General features: G+C 45.1%; 1 protein-coding gene across 3 annotated transcripts in view; it reads right to left on the bottom strand.

Moving 5' to 3' along the window:
* trrap (transformation/transcription domain-associated protein) overlaps positions 1-20,053 on the bottom strand; it is a 120,574-nt gene that overhangs the window by 79,554 nt on the left and 20,967 nt on the right. For 2 of the 3 annotated variants that reach the window (XM_015963552.3, XM_015963551.3), the window contains exons 22-37: positions 19,608-19,759; positions 12,749-12,948; positions 12,314-12,531; positions 11,974-12,171; positions 11,584-11,844; positions 11,232-11,393; positions 10,986-11,082; positions 10,713-10,834; positions 7,543-7,713; positions 5,887-5,955; positions 4,897-4,917; positions 4,290-4,409; positions 3,854-3,973; positions 3,441-3,605; positions 3,145-3,326; positions 2,707-2,905 (exon numbers count right to left, since the gene is read on the bottom strand). In XM_015963552.3, the coding sequence (XP_015819038.1) occupies positions 2,707-2,905; positions 3,145-3,326; positions 3,441-3,605; positions 3,854-3,973; positions 4,290-4,409; positions 4,897-4,917; positions 5,887-5,955; positions 7,543-7,713; positions 10,713-10,834; positions 10,986-11,082; positions 11,232-11,393; positions 11,584-11,844; positions 11,974-12,171; positions 12,314-12,531; positions 12,749-12,948; positions 19,608-19,759 (2,457 nt within the window). The remainder of the gene's footprint in view (positions 1-2,706; positions 2,906-3,144; positions 3,327-3,440; positions 3,606-3,853; positions 3,974-4,289; positions 4,410-4,896; positions 4,918-5,886; positions 5,956-7,542; positions 7,714-10,712; positions 10,835-10,985; positions 11,083-11,231; positions 11,394-11,583; positions 11,845-11,973; positions 12,172-12,313; positions 12,532-12,748; positions 12,949-19,607; positions 19,760-20,053) is intronic. The other variant, XM_015963553.3, reaches the window with a different exon arrangement.

Genomic DNA, 20,053 nt, shown 5'->3' with positions numbered 1-20,053 from the left:
GGGGGAAGGGCTCTTTTTGATTCATCAAAAAGTCATGCTTCTGTTTGACAAAATGCATTATGTGTAGCAAACATTTGAGCTGACCATTCATTGAATTTTTTTCTGTTCTTTGCGATATGCGTATTGCACATGCTGGTATCGCGATGACGATACACGTATTGTGCAGCCCTAATCCCTACAATAAGTAAAGTTTTCCACCATGTTTTCTTATGTCTCTTAGCACCAAGTTAGGACTCCTTAAGTCTCCATATATTCTCCAAAATATGTAAACCAACTACAGACGTGGATTAACTTTGACTGGAGTCAGAATTTCCCATCAACAGATTATAGAGCACACAGATTACTCATAAACAGCTGCTTTGCAAAACAGACAAAAACACCAGGTTTTTGCTACAAAGCTAATCCATCACTCTGACGAGTTTTATTTTTTCCCTCATCCCACATAGGGCCTCAGTTCCTGAACTCAAAAAACCAGCAAGCCCTCCAGGGGGTGGCATTCACTCTGAAGACACCAAGCTGCTAAACTGATTACAGAAAAGGCTTGTTCGGGTAAAACTGGCATGTTTTGTGCATTTTCTCCATCCTCCTCTTGTCTGGATAATAATCACTTAAATGCTAAGTCCACTGGTAAGAATCTGTGACAACGCACCACTGAAGGCAGCTACAGTCATATTATTCTGAATACTCAAAAATAAAATAAGAATCAGGGCAGCAAGCTCTAAGAGACCTGCAGAATCACTGGCTTGTCTCATAAGCACCAGCACCCATTTGGAGGATTGCAATCAATCAATCAATCAAAGCTTTATTTATAAAGCGCCTTCTGAGTATTGCAGAGTAACAGAACAAAGCCTTTTCAAGGCTAAAGCTGCTTTTTTATTATTTTGCACAATAACAGAAATATACAAGTATCAAAAACACAAATTGGTTCAAGAACGAACAAGAAATGCCGAAGAACATTTTAATAAGAGGTTTGTTTGGTTTTAATCTTTTCTGAGGAGCTTGTAGCACAGAAACAATCTGTTGGTGCAGAAAATCTTGATAAAGCAGCAGAATGTGGAGCTAAAGGTTTTAGACGTTTGTTTAAAATTGAGTTTAGCATTTAGGGAGTGGTTTCCCATCAGAGAGAACAAAGTAGCATAAAGTTGTCTTCTGTAAGAAGTGTTAGGTGGCAGCAGCAGCTTCTCACACACACTAATTCCTCTTTCTGCTGCTCAAAATAAAATATCCCCCAAAGCCTGTATAAGCATAGTAACTGGTTCTCTATACAGCTACCAGTAAAATTAGGAATGCACGCACACACGCACGCACACACACACGTGCACGCACACACACACACACACACGTGATTTTATGTTTCTAGGGAAATGGTACCGGTCAATTATTTAAATGTCAATGAAGGCAACACCCACACTCATGACTCACACACCAATCAACACACACATATTCTGCAGAAACACATCTCCTGTCTGCTGGCCTGCGTCACACCAACACACAAGCACAGGACAATTAGGGAGCAGAAAAGCAAAGGAAATCTGTTACGAGGCAGGCGTTGGAGCGCTGCAGCTCTGCTAACTAGAAGACTCCACTCTAGTTTTGCGTGGAAAAAGGTCTATTTAGGTATTTCCACCAAGAAATAACCACAGCAAAGAGTCGGGTAAAGTAAAGCCTCCGGTTTTATGGGCATTAGGTAGGCTACATGTGAACGAAGACACAAATTAAACAGAAGCCATAAAAACACAAAGTAAGTGAGAATACAGCTGTGACTCCTCGTGAGTTTGTGTGTACACAACCGCTGCTGGGGTGGGCCTTCCCCACTGACCCATTTTTACTTAACAGCAACGTCGCTGCTCCTCAGTGCCAGGTTATGGGTCTATTCCAGCTGTGCAGAACATGTGTGCTACTACCGCTCTGTGTCTGTTTGCCTGAGTGGCTGCATGTGGAAGAGTCAGCTTAATTAGAAAGCAGCTCCAACGACTGCAGACTGTGTGCAGCAGCAGCAGGGCAGACAGAGAGGACAAAGTCATTCAACTGTGAGCCTCAGAGGGTCACTCAGAACAAACACAACGACCTTACTGACTCCATCAAAGTAGCTCTGGTGCAAAACACATCAAGCATAAAAGTCACACAGATCAGGTCCCTTAATGCAGCATTTCTCACACGGGGAGAGGAAAGTAACTAAGATTAGGAAAGGCAGAAAGGACACAAGCTCTGGACAGTCTCCTTCACCACAAAATAAAAGATCCAGGACATAACCGCATGACGCTATTGTGCTGGGAAAACGAGCTTGTTACAGAGACACAATCATTTAAAAGTGGTGAGGAAACACTGGCCCAGCAGACTATAACTGATAACAAGTTTTAATCACCAAAATACTCTGTTTTATAGCTTTCAATAGGGAACTGCAAGCCTCGAATTCCTTGAAAGAAACCATGTTGCTGCTTTTCAAACCAGAATTACTAAACTAAAATTCTTTGATATTGAAAAGTACGGAGTTATGGTTGTTTTGTTTACATCTTTACATCATGTGATCTTGTACTCGTACGTGTCGAGGATGACTCATCTACTGGAACATCAAACCATTTGCCAAACCTTTTGTTGTTAATGTCAAACAGCCGTGGAAGGCCCACTGTGTTCAGCTTCAGCTCCAAAAACACAGAACTTATCAAACTTGGACCTGCTGTGGCTTTTAGTCCTCCTCAGACTTACCTTTGCTTTCAGCTCGTCATTGAAGTGAGGATCGTTGAACTCAACAAAGCGGAAGAACAGGGCACGTTTCTGAGGAATGGAGTAATTCCTGGGAATCTCCTCTTCCATATATTCCTTCAGGAATGTCATGTTGCAAAGGAAGCGACCGGTAAAAGCTCGGACCAGCTGGAACAGCAGCTCAATCTCTGAATAGTTACGCCTGTAGATAAGGGATGAGTGAGAGGAGGTTCATTTCCCTGCACTGATAACGTAGCGCCTTTTGTAAAGTGTGTCATTCAAAGGAAGGTTAGGCTTGGAATGCCATGAGGTTAAATTTGGAAAATCTACAAACATGAAAAAGTTTCATCATTTAAAGCAAAGTGTGAGATTTCTAATCATTTATCAGGTTCTAATAAAAACTTGTTCCATTTTAAGACTGTTAAGTCTAATCAAACATACTTGCAGTAGCTTAGCAAGCAGTAAGCTAGCAGCTTGGGCTCCTTCCAGTTGGTGGCAGCCATGTTGTCTTTGCGGTGTCTTTCTTGGAAGGCCTCACTGACCCAGACTCGTCTAAGCTGGCTGACCAGGGAGTGTTGCCCTGCCAACCAGCCCTCATCATTCTTAACAATGATGCTAATGATCTGAGCAGGTAGGAGGAGAAACAAGGTTAAGTTACAGGAAATCTCTGCTAGCTTAGCTTAAACTGTCAACTTTAAACCGTCAACTTTGTGTGACTGCCATCCGTTCGTAAACACCTTGATGGCCTGGAACTGCAGATCCAGTCTTGCTGTGGTGGTGGAGGGAGAACCGGGTCGAACAGTTGCTGCAGTGCCAGCAGGAACCAGCAGCGGGACGAAGCGATTGGGATTAGAGGCCAACACATCTCTGAGTGGCTTGGCATCTTTATGTTTCAGAAAACTCTGCATGGGAGCACACACACACACACACACACACATGCTATTTTACGATTACATCAAACAGTAATACAGCTAAAACAAATAAATTTAAGAAGTGAGATCCATCTCTATTTGGTGTTTAGAGGACAAACGGGCCACAAAACACCAGATTAATGACAGCAGCCAGTAAAGAGACAAAAATCTCTCTTTGAAAGACAAATAAGTCATGAAAAGACAGAAGAGACAGCTGTTTAGAGCTGCGCCGGTCTGACCATGAACATTCGACTCCACTGGGGGTCGTTGAGTGTAGCCTCCATCATGAACAACTCAACCGTCTGAGATGGGTGGCGCGTCAGGAACTTGATCAAAGGCTCTCTGAACGGACTCCCGGCCTGGTGCCGGAAAACGTGGATGAGAGGAGAAGAGGGAAAACAAATACAGACTCATCCCATCACCATTTCTGAGCAAATGTATGTACAGGTCATGTTTTTGTGATGGTTTTAAAGCTATTCAGCAGAAAACTTTAGCATTTCAATAATGGTCAAATTAATGGATCATTTTTTATAACGAACAAAATGATGTCAATCTTTATATTTTTATCTGAACCAATCTGCTGCATAAACACTAACAGAGGGTTTAACTTGAGAATGCAATCAATCTGTGCTACGCTACACCCTTCCTGGTTTAGGAGCAGAACCTGGGTCCTACCTCAATGAGCATTGCTCTCTCCGTCTTCATGACCACTTCGAGCAGAGGTTTGACCAGAGTCTGCGGTGCAGCTGGGATCAGGTGGAAAAGATTAATGATGGCAGAACAAATCTTCATCTCCTACAGAAAGATTCAGAGAAAGACAACAGAGGGAGCAAAGCAGAGGATGAAATTCTAGGAAGTCTGAGTTCTGACAGAGTCTAGATGACAGAGAGCTACTGTGGAAAGACAAGGATGAATCTCAGAAGATCGACTGGAAGTCTAATCAGTCACTCCAAACTGCGAGCCGAGCTCTTGGAGTAAACTTGTACGACGTTCATCACGATACAAAACAGCACATATTGTTATAAACCATCTGTGAAGTTTGAAATGTAAAAGTCAAAAGGAAGGACATTTTTTAGTTGAAACGTGAGGTTAGGGTGAACCTACGATGAGGGTTACATTCCTGAACAAGACCACAGAGACACATGGACAGAGAAGGACAGGTCACGTCTACCACCACAACATCGGTTTGAGTCACCAGCACGACATTGGATCAGAGCTTCAACCACCAACAAAAACAGAAATAAAAACACTAACAGGGGCGCAACACCAGGTCACATCTCACCTCAACGCCCTCCAAAGCAGGCTGTACCAGAATGGGAGACAACGATCAGAGAGAACAGAACAGTGTGTGTGTGTGTGTGTGTGTGTGTGTGTGTGTGTGTGTGTGTAATGTGTGTGTGTAATGTGTGTGTGTGTGTGTGTGTGTGTGTGTGTGTGTGTGGGTAGCTTATGGGGGGAAGTAACACCAACGTGTTAGAGATAACGTTTCTCCTGGCCGCTGATCGAGTGATGCTTCACTCACATCAACACAACTCATTTCCTCCTACTCAGGCCATCTCCTCCTCCCTCTCAAGCCATCTGATGTCCACACAGACCATGTCAGCCTCCACCCGTCTCCATCCTTCCCAGTTTTTGCCTTTATCAAGCTGAGCTAATTGACTTCCTGACCCTGGCTCCACTGTCCCTGCCATCCTTGCTGTCATCACGCACAAAGAACACAATTTGGAGGGCAGAGAAGACAAAAGGCCAATTTGCATCTAATTAAACACATCATTTTGAATTGAGTCAGGATGAAGTTGGATAAAGAGACACCAGCAAAGAAACAGTCTATGAGGATAACGCAGCTGCGATTCCCCCTCTCTGTCACCTTTTCTTTGCCTTTACAAGGTTATCTGTCGGGGAGATAATGAGGAGGTGCAGTGCTGGGCCCACCACCGCCCGCTTGGCGCCTAATTAATCATTGATTGAAATATGGGCCCTCACAACTCATCTCAGAGGAGGCCACACTGAGGCTGTTGACTACATGTGATGGTGGCTCTGTGGAGTACGAGCAACCATTTCTCATCATCTCCTCCAGCGGGTGTAATTTAGTTTAGGCACGACAGATTAGCTGTACAAAAGCTGTGCCAGGTGACAGCCGTATTGACCTGCAGCTTCTGGTTATGAATGATCCTGTATTAAGCGTGAAGAAAGAATTAAAGCTGAGGACACACCTACAGTCTGTGTAGATGTGAGGGATAAAAGACTCACGATGGTAAAAGTGTTTACTTACACTGCCATCACTGCGTTGGCCTCCTTTGTGTGTTATCACAACCACTTCCATCCACTTCCGCAGGTGTTGCTGAGGAAAATAAAAACATGAAAGCAGAGGTTTAGGTGTCTTGTTAAGCTCAGAGGTAAAACATGCCACCAACTGGGAGAAACATTTCAGAGTGATAAATAACAGAAATACTACTTATTACAGAGTTCTATGCAGAGCACTGCTTAACTTTTAAAATCACCTGTTACTACCATGGATATCTACATCATATTATTGTCTTTTAGGCCATAAAATATTTAAAAGTGCTTTTCTGACCCTTTTTTGTAAAGGACATGTTTTCTTGTGAGAGCACACTCAATATTGGAATCGTAGCATGTCCAAGGAAGATCCCGTCTTTCTCACCTCTGGTTGGCTAGAAGGGCTCTACTACCATTGACTATTTAATTTAGCAGCAAACCAGCGTCTTCCCTTGCTAAGTGCAGACTGTTCTCCTGCCACCGCCACCAACAGAAAGCTGTTTTGGGGAGTTTTGTAAAGAAACTGAACTTGGCGTGGCGAGAAAGACGGGACCTTCCTTGGACATACTACAATTCCAAATGATGCATCCCATCATGGTTGAAAAAAAGTTCCAAAATGAAAACTGAAACAACGTCTTTTCTTGCCGTGAATTCGATGTCTTTTGGACTTGTCTCACTTGGACGTGTAGAAATAAAAGTTTGGGCATCTTATTACTGTAAGAATATCATGAAAATAAAATACTCCAAACAGCAATCTGATATCCCAGCCTGGATTTGAACCCGGGTCCACCGCTTGTAATTCAGGTGTCTTTGACACATTTTCACTGAAAATATTTCTATCGGCAAACATTTGGATGCTTGATGACAGCTGAAACGACGATAGTCCGATAAAAGTTTGATACTTTAAAATACAAACTATTATTACTATATTTTCAAAGACAACTAGTTCCAAAATGAAAGTTGAAATAATGTATTTTCTGGAAGCGGAGCAGTGCGGGCGGCACTGCTCTGCGCTGTCCATATATGGTACTGTACATCCTGCCTTTGTGACGACAGTAAGGCCAGAACTCAAAATATCATTTTGGAGTGTGCGTGCTCGTGGGGTGCATGAGGGCTGGTTGAAGAAACCAAGAGTAAAAACACTTTCCAATGTTGATTATCGACTTTCCGGCCACTGAAAAATCATTAGAAAGTCATTATATACATTATTTCACGTGGAAAAGTGAAAATTCCAGGTGGTGACTCCTTTAAACCTCCCATTGTCCTATTGGGTGACCCTGCCAGGAAAGTTGACCATTGAGCAGGGTTGATGGTTTAAAACCTTGAGGTCTACATGGCCTAAGTGAGGAGTGGGCACCTCCTCACCCCTGCCACGTGGACCTCAAGGGAAAAACCAGCATCAACCTTGCTCAATGGTCAACTTTCTTGGCAGGGTCACCAAATAGGACAGTGGAAGGAGACAGGCACAAGATAGTATTTACTGAAGACCCATGCCTGCTGGTTCTGCCCCTGCTGAATTATTGGGCCATGTAGGGATCTCATCAAAAAGCAGCTCACCAGATCAAATGTTGCATTTTTGGGTTCAGATAATTCTGCTCAAACATCAAACTGTCAGGTGTTTAAGACAAAACCAAAACCTGGAGGTTCTCACCATCATCTGGTCACAGAACTTGTCATTGAAGGAGTTGGGAAACAGACGAGTCACAGACGTCAGACGGTTCACGACGTTGAGCGTCAGGCTGCGGTAGTCGCCAAGCATCATGAGGAGAGGGCGCATGTGAGTGTGGATCTGGTCCACCTCAATTGTGGCTCCTTCCAGAAACTAGAACAGATAAGCAAAAACGTGTTTAACGACATATTTGCTTTTATCCATTTAGCCTCAAAGGGAATTTTCAGCAAGTGTGATTTTATGCGACAGTTAGCAACACTTATTTTCTTACCTTTTTTTGACGGTTTCCTGAAATGAAGTTGATGTCATTTAGGACTGGTAAGCTAGCACCTACTCTGAGCACAAGATCGGAACAGACCAACATGCTTCTGCTGCTGTTGTAAAACCAGCTCCAGTCTCTTACATTTCATGGCAGGTCAGGCAAACGACCCATAAACCTTCCTGCTGCTGTCAGCTTAGCTTACAGCTACTTACATGGAATTCTGATTATTTATAAGCATAAAGATCACCAGCAGGAGTTATAAATATTAAATTACCACACAAGTCCAAAGGTTTCTAAAATACGTACAGTCACATGAATCGGTATGAAATTTGAAAATTGAAGCTACAATAATTTACCCCTTCAGTCTCAGCTTTATTTAAACTAGTCATTAGCTGTAGCCAAGCACAACGTGATGTATTTGTGAATGTACGGTCTGGCCACGACCATAGACAGAGCTCGGTCATGAGGCTGAATCGACCGTCTTTCAAACAGCCTCTACATGGAATTGGACAGCGATAGGACCAATAAGAGCAACGAACATGGCATATTCATCGCTACAAAAATCAGTCAACGGGGCAAACCGCCGTACACTGAAAAAGAGGCAAATACATCCTTTTTTCTAAATGAAGGACTTAAATACCTCTTTCTGCTCATGTCTCAAAGAAAAGCCCAAGTCTAAATCGTCCAAGATTGATGCTAAGGATGTTTTAAACAATGGCAGTTCCTGAGCTGACGCCGGAACATTCCGGAACTGCGCTGCTCTGGGTGGCTGCATGTTGGAGTAGCTCTGTTGACTATATGCAAGTTTTTCCTTTTCTTGGACATTTTTTCTTCTAGTTTCTCAAGAAAAACTTTTTTTTTTGCTTTTATGTTTTCTGTAAAGATTGGTGTGCTTAAAATCAGTTAATGTTTAAATAAAGCATGTTTTGCATAAAGCATGAGGTTTTGGTTAGTACTTAATTGGGAGAATAACAAGTGACTGATTTGGATAGTGTTCCATTGCATAATAGCTTCAAACACGTATATAATAGTGTTAGTTTTTTCGTAAACCATTGGATGAAATTACACAAACTGACTGAGCTCTAGTTAAGGCTTTTGCAATAGTGTGTGTATGTGTACATGTGTGTGTGTTTGTGTGTTTGGGGGAGGGTACATTGGAACTTTGTCCCCCCAGTTTGAAAATCCTATCTGCGCCCCTGTCCTGCGTATAGCACAAGTTGGTCGCGTGAGTTGCCAGAACCTAGCAGACAGCTGCCGGAACGGTCCTTTCAAAATAAGATAGTTCCGGATCTTGTTCCGGCAAGATCCGGCTCAAATTAAGCCCTGATTACATCTACACAGAAATAAAAGTGATCCATCACATGACCTGCTTATCACCCTTGGGCCTCTATCAAAAAACAAAGGCCACTCAAATGAGGAGCTAGTGATATGTGAACAAACACAGATACCAACCAAACACTGATGACACACACACACACACACACACACACACACACACACACACACACACACACACACACACAGATGAGGGTGGGGGGATGCATGGCAGCCACATTCATTTTCCTCTCAGCGTTGAGAACAAACACTCCATCCTGTATCGATCTAGCCATGGCAACGCTCATTAGTGCTAGCAGAGTAGAGATGAAAGAATGGAGGGAACAGAAAATGGAAAGAAAAATAGAAAAAAGAATCCCGGCACAGTGAGGAGGAGTGACAGAGCTGGGAAATAGAAGAATAAGGACAGAGAGCATGGAGCAGACGGATAGAAGGCCAGACGGTGAGGATACTTTGATGAATAGGAGGAGAGCTGGTTCAGGGACAGTGTGATAAAGCTGAGGGAGGCTCATATGAAGATAAGTGGTAACAGGGGGAGAACGAACTCCATTCACAGGAGGCAGAAAATGTGATTTAGAAAAAGAGTTAGAGGATGCAACCGTGTTTCTTACAAAGATTGCTTTTTGCCCTTAAGGGCACAGACTAATCCATAATTACAAAGGTTATGTCTGCTAATCTGGGGCTCGTCTGGGCTCAAAGGAGACTGCAGATAGATTAGAGACAGGTGTGACTTTTCCAAGCAAGTGAAATTAAACCTAAATCTATTCAACACTAAAGATTTAGAGAACAGTGATCAGGGAAAAGATTTTAAAAATTACACTGGTGCAAGAAAAACTCTACAGTGGTCGAATCTGTGTCGTTAACAATTCACTATTAAAATCACTAAAATCACTGAACTGTCATTTTCAATGTAAATCTTTGAAAACAGACAGATCAATGCATAATAATCTGTGATAAACTCAGATTATGGTCATAAATGATGTCAGAAAAGTTATTATCGAACGCTGGAACGTCTTGGATTTTATAGAAAGATGCTAGAAAGAAAAACATCATGAAGAATAAAACAGTGAAATTATCTAATGCTTCAATATTTTGAATTCAAAGAGAAAAATACTTAGCAGATTAAGAGGTTCTATTTAATTATTTTGTTGTGGGATAAAAATAAACACAACTAATTTCGTTAAATATCAAGATATGACTTGTTTTTCACATTTTTGTGATTTTATTGGCCTGTAAATGTTTCACTTTCTCTTAATTCCTTCCTGGATTTTCACAACTTTCTTTCCTTCACTGATTTAGTAATTAAACATCTGCGTAAACAACTGAATTTTTTTAGTAGTAACTTAAATTTAATCCTCTAGGCCTTGTTTTCTGCACATTTAATAAATGATGGCAGAAAATACGATTTATAGCTTTAGCATAAAAGCATGACGCCTCCCCAGCAGCCAGCGTAGACATGAGCTCACAATTATGCATTGTTTTTCTAGTTTTTGTCCAACTCTAGATGTCACAAAGCGAGAGAGAGAAACAAACAGAGTGGGTAAGCTGTGCTGACCTTCCTCATGCATGCTTCACCCGCTTCCTGCAGCTCATTGTTGGTGGAGTTCAGAGCTTTGAACAGGGCAGCGATGATCTTCTCTCTGGACTGTGGTAAGTAATTACAGGCTGCCAGGGCATCTGATCAAGGTGAAGACACAAAGATTTAACACTTTCACTCTGAGGAATTATAAAAACACACATAACTTAAAGAGAAAAAATGACATGTTGTAAATTCAGTGGACTGACTAAGAAAACCAAAATTGAATCCTGATTAGCTGGGAGGACTTACTGAGAGCAGCAATACGAAGAGGAACCAGGGAGGGAAGGCTCTTATAACATGGCAGCTTCATCAGGGCAGCATCCTCTGCCTCACACAGATTCAAAAGCTAAAGAGAAAAACAACACATCTGATGCAAAAGTCAATAAAAACACAGCAACCAAGACTTGTCTGGTAGAACTAGATCTAGACTTAACTAAACCATGAATGTGTTTGTGTCTCTGAGCTTTAGTTTAGCTCAGAGAAAAGCCTCCATACCTCAGTGTAGAAGACCTTATGCTCCATGACATTCAGGTCCATGGTAAAGAGGCGGGGCTGCAGCGTGGTGCAGAAGGTGTTTCCCTCCATCAGACCGATCTGGGCGTTTGCAGGCTGGTGACGCAGCAGGTGTTTCTTAGGAGGAACCATATCCTGCAAAACCTGAACAGCATTGTTGTTTAGGAGGTCAGTCTGTGCTGTGCTACACAAACAGAACTTTCAAATCAATCTTGTTAATTTAGAGAAATTTTGATTAAAAGGCGTCTGTGAGGGTAGCCGAGCACCTGAATCAGGTGCATTTTACTGAACACAGGTAATTCTGCACCCAAAGCCTTTAAGAGTCTGGTTTCACCTCTTTGTGTGGTTCCATGATGACCGTCACACTCTTGCCGGTGACTTGCGCCAGCACCTGGAGGGAATGCATGGCCTGCTTCCTGACAGTTGAGTTCGGGGAGGTGACTTCTCTAACGAGGTCATGGGTGACCATGTGAAAGGATTTATCCTGAGCAGCCAGCAGCTCATCGGTCTTCTCCTCATCCTTCAGCGGAGTGGCACAGCGCACTAGCAGCTGCTCTAAAGTAGTCTTTGCCATGGCTACAGCCCCGTTTGACACCTGTGTGAAAATCAATAGGAGCATGAATGCAGTACTTTTAACCGTAAAGGCCCAACAGCATGACAAAAATAAATCTCCGTATGTTAAAAGATGATGGAAACAGAAAAATCACAGCAAAAATAATCTCACCTCTCCGGTGAGGTCCATCATGACAAAGAGCAGGGCTTTGAGGAACGTAAGCTGGTTCTGTAGCACCCAGATCAGAGGAAGTCTCTCCATCAGAAACTTGATGGACACCACACCGCCGAGTTTGGCGTACCAGGCCTGCTCATAGCAACAGGCACACAGACGCTCCACGATGTAGGAGAACAGGGGCAACTGGCATGCCTGGAGGGGCAGAAGCCACAGTGGGTGGGGGTGTGAAGAACTAAACTACAACTATAAAAACTAAAGCACTGATTTAAAATGAAGTTGTTTTAATGGAAGGATAAAAAACTCCCTCCAATCGCCTCCTCCCAATGTGACTTACTCGCTCCTTAGAGCCAAGGATGATGCTGGCAACATCAAAGATGACAGCCAGAGCCACTTCTCCAATCTTACACAGCTCCTTCTCCTCGTAGGCCATGCAGATCGCTATGGCATCAATGAGAACCAGTGGATCCATGCCCTTAGAACCATTCTCCTCACTGTGGAACATGGCGGTGCTTGGCTGGCTGCCGAGCTGATAGGATGGCAGCAGGAACGGACCTGGCATGAAGAGGAGAACAAAAAAACAAACCGATGAATGATTTTTAAAAACTCACTAAAACAACTTTCAGATTTATATATGTCATTTGATTTATTAGAAAACATTGTTAAGATAAAAATTTTTTATAAAACTCTGTTACAATTACATACATATATAAATACATTAAGCAGCCGGGAAGGCTATTGCATCATAAAAGCTAAAAGCCCAGTCCCTCACCACACTGCTGAGCCACAGCAACCATGGTGTAATGGCGGATCAGGCTGGCAACGAAGGGCAGAGCGCTGGGCCTCAGGTCCTTTATCACCGCAGACATGAATGCTCCAGTCAGGGCTTGCTCAAAGGTTCTGCGCGCAGGTGTGTCTTGTGCTTTGTAGCGGTGAGAGATGATGACGCTGGGAATCCACTTATCAGTGAAGCTAAAGGCGAGAAAACAGCATCATGAATTAGATGATCACTTATTAAGAGTATTGGGAGTACGGGTGTTACTAACAACGTTATTTTTTAGGTAACAGTGTAGTCTAATTCATTCGTTTTCTCATCGTTGCAACGCCGTTAATGTTATTGAGCATGTAAAGTGATGTGTTAGTTACTATAATGTGGCTGAGTGAAGCGTAGCAGTTTTCAGGCTGTCTGACACAGGGCTGAGCGATCTATCGTTTCTGGACCAATGCTGTGATTTCAAACGGCACGATCACGTGACCGTCAAAGCTGCGGTTTTAGCGGTTTTGACTGATCCGGGATCAGTTGTGAAACTTTTTCGTTTTTACATCCGGGGTTTTCCCCTCGTGTTATGGCAGCGGCAAAAGCCAGCGTGGGGGAGGGGGGTGGGGCGTACCGTCCAGAGCCGAGCTCAACTCCACATCTGACAGAGCTGCATGTACAGGTTATTTTCCCTGTTTTATGTTCCCACACACAGCGCTGCTACAGCAGATACCGTAGGTGAGCCCGGGACGAGAGAGAGAGAGAGAGAACGAAGTTGAGTAAGGGAGAGAGAGACTCCTCCCACATCGGAGGAGGTTCAGGCTGATTTCTGAAGCTTGGTTCATGCTTCATCAGCGCGAGTGCAGAGTCGCGCACTTTAGTTGACTTGAAAGTTCAACTTCTCTTTTAAAAATGGTTTGAATGTTTCTGACGGCACACAGTTCAAACAAGCTAAGGTGCCAGAATGCGTGCACCTCTCTCACAGGACTGACGTTTTAGTGAGGAAAAACTATCAGACAGCTTCGAAAACGTGCAGCCAGCCTGCTTTGGTAATGCAGGGAAAACTTTAGGTTACTGTCGTAACCCCAGTTCTCAGAGTAGCATGAGTGAGTGTCTCACTATGGGAACGCCTAGGCATGACTTAATCAGAAGCTCTTATTCTACACTGCCAGCCCTGATTGGCTGGAACAAATCTGTCAGCATATAGGAGGCGGGAACCCCACCTATATATTAGGCCGGCTCCTCACTGACAGTATTCTAAAATGACCACCTCTTCCTCGCTACGAAATAGTAAGGAGGGCGGTATGGTGAGACACTCACTCATGCTACTCAGAGAACCGGTGTTACGACAATAACCTAAACTTCTCTTTTATAGCATTCGTTTCGTGTCTCACTGTAGGAAAATACTGACTCCCGGATTGCAAGGCAGAACATGATCCACAGACTGTACTCCCAAATATCATATCGTGTGCACAGCTCAGATAGTGGGAGCCGTACCCAGCACCGAGTGAGCTAGTGACGGTGTTGTGACATCTAGCTTGTAGAACCAAGTGAATGTGTGAGGGGAGCTCCAACTCGCCGCAGCACATATTTCCTGAATGGACACGCCCATGAGGAAGAAAGTCCTCTAGTAGAATGGGCACGAAGGCCCTAAGGAGGTAGAGCCCCTTTGGAGTTGTAGGCTAAGGAAATGGCTCCTACAATCCAGTGAGAAAGTCCCTGCTTTGATATGGGCTTCCCCAACCGATTTTTGGCCTAGGATACAAAAAGCTGGTTGCGCTTTCGCATGGTCTTTGTCCTGTCCATGTATATACTTAATGCACACACCGGACAAAGTGCACGGAGATTCTGCTGCTCCACTGAGGAGAAGGGGGGAGGGCAGAAGGAAACCAAAGAAATAGGGGGAAAAGCCCCCAGCACCTTTGGCATAAAGGTGGGATTAGGGAGTAAGGTCACTTTCGAGTCCCCTTGGGAAAATTTGGTACATGACGGGTGAACAGACAGAGCATGTATTTCACCCACACGTTTAGCCGATACAAGTGCCAGCAACAGCGCCGTTTTTAATGTAGCCACCTTCAAATCCACCTGCTCCAGTGGTTCAAAAGGAGAAGACATTAAGGCCTCCAGAACTAGCGGGAGGTCCCAGGGTGGGGCCAGATTCCTAGAGACGGGAACTTGCCTTCGCACGCCTCTCATAAATCGACTCACAAGGGGATGCTGTCCAACCGACTTCCCTTCAAAGCCAATATGGCAGGCTGATATTGCAGCCAAATACACCTTGATGGTGGAGAAAGCTTTTCCTTTATCCATCAGGTCCTGCAAGAAGGTCAGTATGACCGCCACGGAGCACTGAAAAGGAATGTCCTGTTTCTCCCCACACCATTTTTCGAAAATAGATCACTTGCAGTCATACAGAGACCTAGTTGAGGGAGCCCTTGCGCCCTGAATGGTCTCAATGACCCTCTGTGGGAGTCCTACAGCTTGTAGGTGGACTGCTCATGAGCCAAGCCCAGAGAGACAATCTCTCTGGATGTGGGCGGAAAACCTCCCCTTGTGCCTGAGATAGCACATCTCTGCGTAGGGGCAGGGGCCACGGTTCTCCACAAAGGAGTTGTGTGATCTCCGCCAGCCAGTGTTTCGATGGCCAATGGGGCGCAATCAGAATCATTACCAGATCCTCCGTTCTCACTCTGGTGAGCGTGGGTGAGATGAGAGCCACAGGGGGAAACGCATAGAGCAGGGTCTGTGGCCATCTGTGGGCGAATGCATCCACTCCCAGAGGTGTGTCCTGGTCGTGTAGGGAGAAAAACATGGGGCACTGAGAGTTCTCTCGAGAGGAAAACAGGTCTATCGAGGCCTGCCTGAAGCGCATCCAGATCATCCTGACCACCTCGGGGTGAAGTCTCCACTCCGCGTACAGGAGTTTCCCTCAGGAGAGAAGATCTGCCTCCAGGTTCCGTATCCCCGGTACATGAGTGGCTCTCAGAGACAAGAAGTGTCTGCTGCTCCACAGAACAAGCTTGTGAGCTAACATGCGCAGGCTTTGGGATCTCAGACCGCCCTGCCGATATATGTATGCCACAACAGTTGTGTTGTCTGTTCGTACCAGAACATGATGGTTTACGAGGAGAGGGAGGAAATGTCTCAACGTCATGTAGACTGCCGACAGTTCTAAATAATTTATGTGGAACCTGAGCATGTGGGAGGGCCAGGACCCATTCACCGGTCTCCTCCGAAGACCCCCCCCACACACACACACACACCATCACCACCACCACCACCACCACAACCTGACAGAGAGGCGTCTGTCGTGATCACTTTTCTGCTTTGCACTGTGCCCATGGGCACTCCCTGCAACAGGAGATGTCCATTTCTCCAGGGCCGAAGTGCAGCAGTGCAGGCTGCTGTGATCCTGATGTTCCGAGAGCTGTGTCGGTCCAGTTTCTGTCTGGCCATCCACCGTTGAACTCCTTTCATGTGTAAACGACCTAGGGGAACAGCCACCAGAGCTGAAGCCATTAGGCCCAGCAGTCGTTGGCAGAGTCTGGGTGACACAATGTTCCCCTGTTGAACTGAGCCAAGCAGTTCTTTATTGCATTCACTCTCTCTCCACTCAGTTTCGCCATAGCCTGCGTGGGTGGGTGGGGGGGTACTCATTTTGTTTGGGAAATGAGTAGTCTCCACCACTTGATTCATTGATCTTTTGTTTTTCAACATTTTTAGCTGTGACCTTGGCAAACTGCCAGGATGCGACAGCGTTGACATTTTTAATGTTTGAGAACATAGAACAGTGCTTGTGAGACATGTCACCGGGCCATCTTGGTTGCCTACGGGAATAACACACTGTCTCTTTGGGGCACATTGAGCATTTTGGAACAGCTCTTCTTTCATGCGCAGAACATCCAAGCACGGAACAGGAAACAGTTCGCACGCTGCGTCTTGGTAGCCTGTCAGGCTAGATGCTTCCTTCTCCTCCCCACCTCAGTGGAGGCAGGCGGAGGTTGATCCGGACGAGTGGGGTCAGGCCTGTTGTTCCACGGACCCTTAGCAGGGGCAGGTCTCTGAGATGCCGCAGGAGCAGACTGCTGTTTCGCCAACTTTGGAATCTTGAAGGTTGGGGGGTAGGCGGGCCGCAGCTTGGGCAAAAGTTTGGTGTTGAGGAGGAGGAAGGGCTACGGGGTGTACCGGTGCCCGTCTGGGGAGGCATAATTTCAGAGCCTCGTCATGTCGTTTCTTTTCCTCACATCTGTTTTGCATCATGGAAACGGCAGCACCCAACAGCCCTTGTGGGGCGATGGGGGTGTTCAGAAGATCTTCCTTCTCTTTGGTAGAGAGGGTGGTGAGATTTAGCCACCTAGCTCTCTCCTGCAGGACCATTAGACCCATTGTTCTGCCCAGTGCTTGGACAGCAACTTTGTGAAAGTGAAGGCAGTGGTCGGTAATGATGCACACCTCCTCCCACAGCGTGGCCTCTGGTGATGCAGTCGTCTCCTCCTCAAGTTCAGCCTGATATGCCATCAGAAGGGATTAGGCGTTCAACACCCGAACTGGCAGTGTGGCTGCTTTATATGACTTTTATGTCAAGGCAGATTGGAAACGGTCTGCTCTGGACAGAAGGGCGGGGCTTCCTGCGGCCATGGAGGTCTTCGGGTGCAGGTGAGCTGCCACTACTGGTTCCACCGGGGGCATCTGTCGGAGACTGTGATTCTCCATTCCCTCACAGTCAAGCGCAGAACTCCCTGCCACCGGGTGCCTGTCTCTGTAGGGTTTTTCCCACCAGGAGATGCCAAATTCCTCCAGTAACTCCGGGAAGAACGGGAGGAGTTGTTTCCTGGTGTGCTTCGTCTTTGGTAGTTTCTTCCCATCATAGCGGGAGCGCGCCGATTCTGCTTGGACCTCCGGCCACTGGATGTTGTTGTTGTCTGGGCATTTTGAGACCGAGACACATCACACACCTTTGGTGAGTATCCCAGCTCGAAATTTTATTACCACAAGGGCAGGTTCGTGTCTGCGGGATATCAGCCGCTTTAGTGGCGCTGCTCATGGCGTCCATGGCCCTCTTGGTGTTTAGCTTTGCAGCTAACGATACCGTTTAGACAGCTAACGCTAGTCTAGGGTGATTAGGTGGGGTAAGCGTTGCGGCTCTGCCCTGTGTAGGTGGTATCGCTACCCTTCGAGTAATGCTACTCGGTAAAATGCTAACTGTTAAGTGTATTGCTACTCCTCACTGTCTGCAACTCACACCGCTGCTTGAAGGCAGGTTAGTGTGAGACTGTCTCTCGTGTAAAACCATAAGACCAGGAACAGCGCCCAGCAGTAGAGTTCACACTCCTCCTTTGGGCAGTTTAGCTAGTTCCAGTCTGACAGTCAGCACGCGAGAGGATTTTGGGAACTTCTGCTCGTAGGGAGGAGGTTTTAGAATACTGTCAGTGAGGAGCCGGCCTAATATATAGGTGGGGTTCCCGCCTCCTATACGCTGACAGATTTGTTCCAGCCAATCAGGGCTGGCAGTGTGGAATAGGAGCTTATGATGTGGTCACGCCTAGGTGTTCCCATAGTGAGACATGAAACGAATGCTATGAAAGAGAACTGTGTGCATCATTTGTTATTTAATACATTTAAAAGCCATTTCTACCTACAGATTTCCTCCATGCATTTTTGGAGTAGAACATGTTTTTATAAAATTCCTCTCTAGATAAAAATCACAAGCACAAGTTGCTTCACAAACAAATTTTTTTTTTAAAAAGATAATAATGGGAGAAAATATTAATAGCTTTAACTGTTTTTATTGTATGATTAAATAGTAAATATTAATGTGAATGATTTGTTGTGCTAGATTAGAATCTAGACCATATTTCATATATTATATTATATTAGACCACACTCAATAAGACAGTGTTCCTTGTTTTTTCCACTGGAGGGAACTGGGCGTGGTGTGATCTCCATATTTGGGTTTGTGTTTACTGTAACTGTGTAAAGGTTCTGGACTCAGAAAAACAACCAAGAGCACCGCCCAGGCAGCTCAAGCACCCCCCCCCCCCCAACCCCACACACACACACACACACACACACACCACCACCACCACCCCACCCCACCCACACACACACACACACAAGCACAGCTACCGCCGTAACACTGTATGCCCTGTGAAAAACCCTGGATGTGTAAAATAGCTGACACAACAGATCCAAGATCAGTCAGCAACGCGGCAAAGAAAACAGATACTTGACAATCTCATGATCACGTTGTTTGAAATCACAGCTTCGATGACAAAACCACTCAGCCCTGCTTGTTGGGCATTGAGACAGGTTCTTCACTTAAACTGTTCTCTGTTCAACACCTCTCACAAACAAGTCGTACGTCTATTTTAGTTTCTTACTCAGCCAAAGAAAATGTCTGAAAGATGAAAAAGGGGAGCAGACAGGCATAAAAAGAAAAAAATTTGCTGTTGTAGACTAAAGGAACGGTGAGAATCAAGACATCTGTCAGGGGGTGGCTAGTACACAACCCCTGGCCATGGCGACACACCTCATTAGCCCCATGTGCACAAAGACATGTTTAGATCAAAGTGTGTGGGTGCGTATTAAAAGAAGAGTGTAAAGGGCAGAGTGTAGGATAAACACACAGGAGGAAGTCAATTAACCCAGCTTGAGGATCAATGATGTTAATGAGACTAACCCGCCCAACAGCCACACCCATTCCTGTGTGTTTGTGTACGGCTGAACAGATGGGTGGGTGGTCCATGGATACAGAATTAGAAACTACACCTAATCCTGTGAAGGGACTGTTAAAGCTATGAAACAGAAAAGCAGGTGCCACAAAAAGTGCTATTTGTAGGTAAGTAGCACAGACACACGAGACATGTTTACTCACTTTGGATGAGACAGAAGCTGGTAGAGAGCATGTTTATTATCGTCCAGGCTTGTCATGGCCACCAGGAAGCATTTAATGACCTCCCAGGCCTGCCGTCTGTAGTAGGGCTCTGTGTTGGCACTCTTCAAACAGTCCAGGGCTGTCTCTATTGCCTTGGGAAAAACCAAACACACAATGTTAACTAAATTCTTTTAAAATCCTTGTCTGAAATTACATTCATTTTATGCAAGAGCCAATGCTGCTTAATGACATGTATGGGAAACAAACGGTCCGTTCTATATGTGTGATTAATTCCCAGAGGGAACACTAAGCACCATCTGGCCGAGTAAAGGTCATTATCATTTCTGCATTATGAGCTGTCAAGCCACAGCGGCCAGGCACTTAAAGAGGGGGGAAATTAACTAATTATTGCTACTCAGAACAGAGAGGAGGGATGAGGAGAAATC

Source organism: Nothobranchius furzeri, chromosome 16 (genome assembly GCF_043380555.1).
Source record: "Nothobranchius furzeri strain GRZ-AD chromosome 16, NfurGRZ-RIMD1, whole genome shotgun sequence".
In the NCBI taxonomy this organism is placed as follows: domain Eukaryota; kingdom Metazoa; phylum Chordata; class Actinopteri; order Cyprinodontiformes; family Nothobranchiidae; genus Nothobranchius; species Nothobranchius furzeri.
This window is presented reverse-complemented; position numbering and strand designations above follow the sequence as displayed.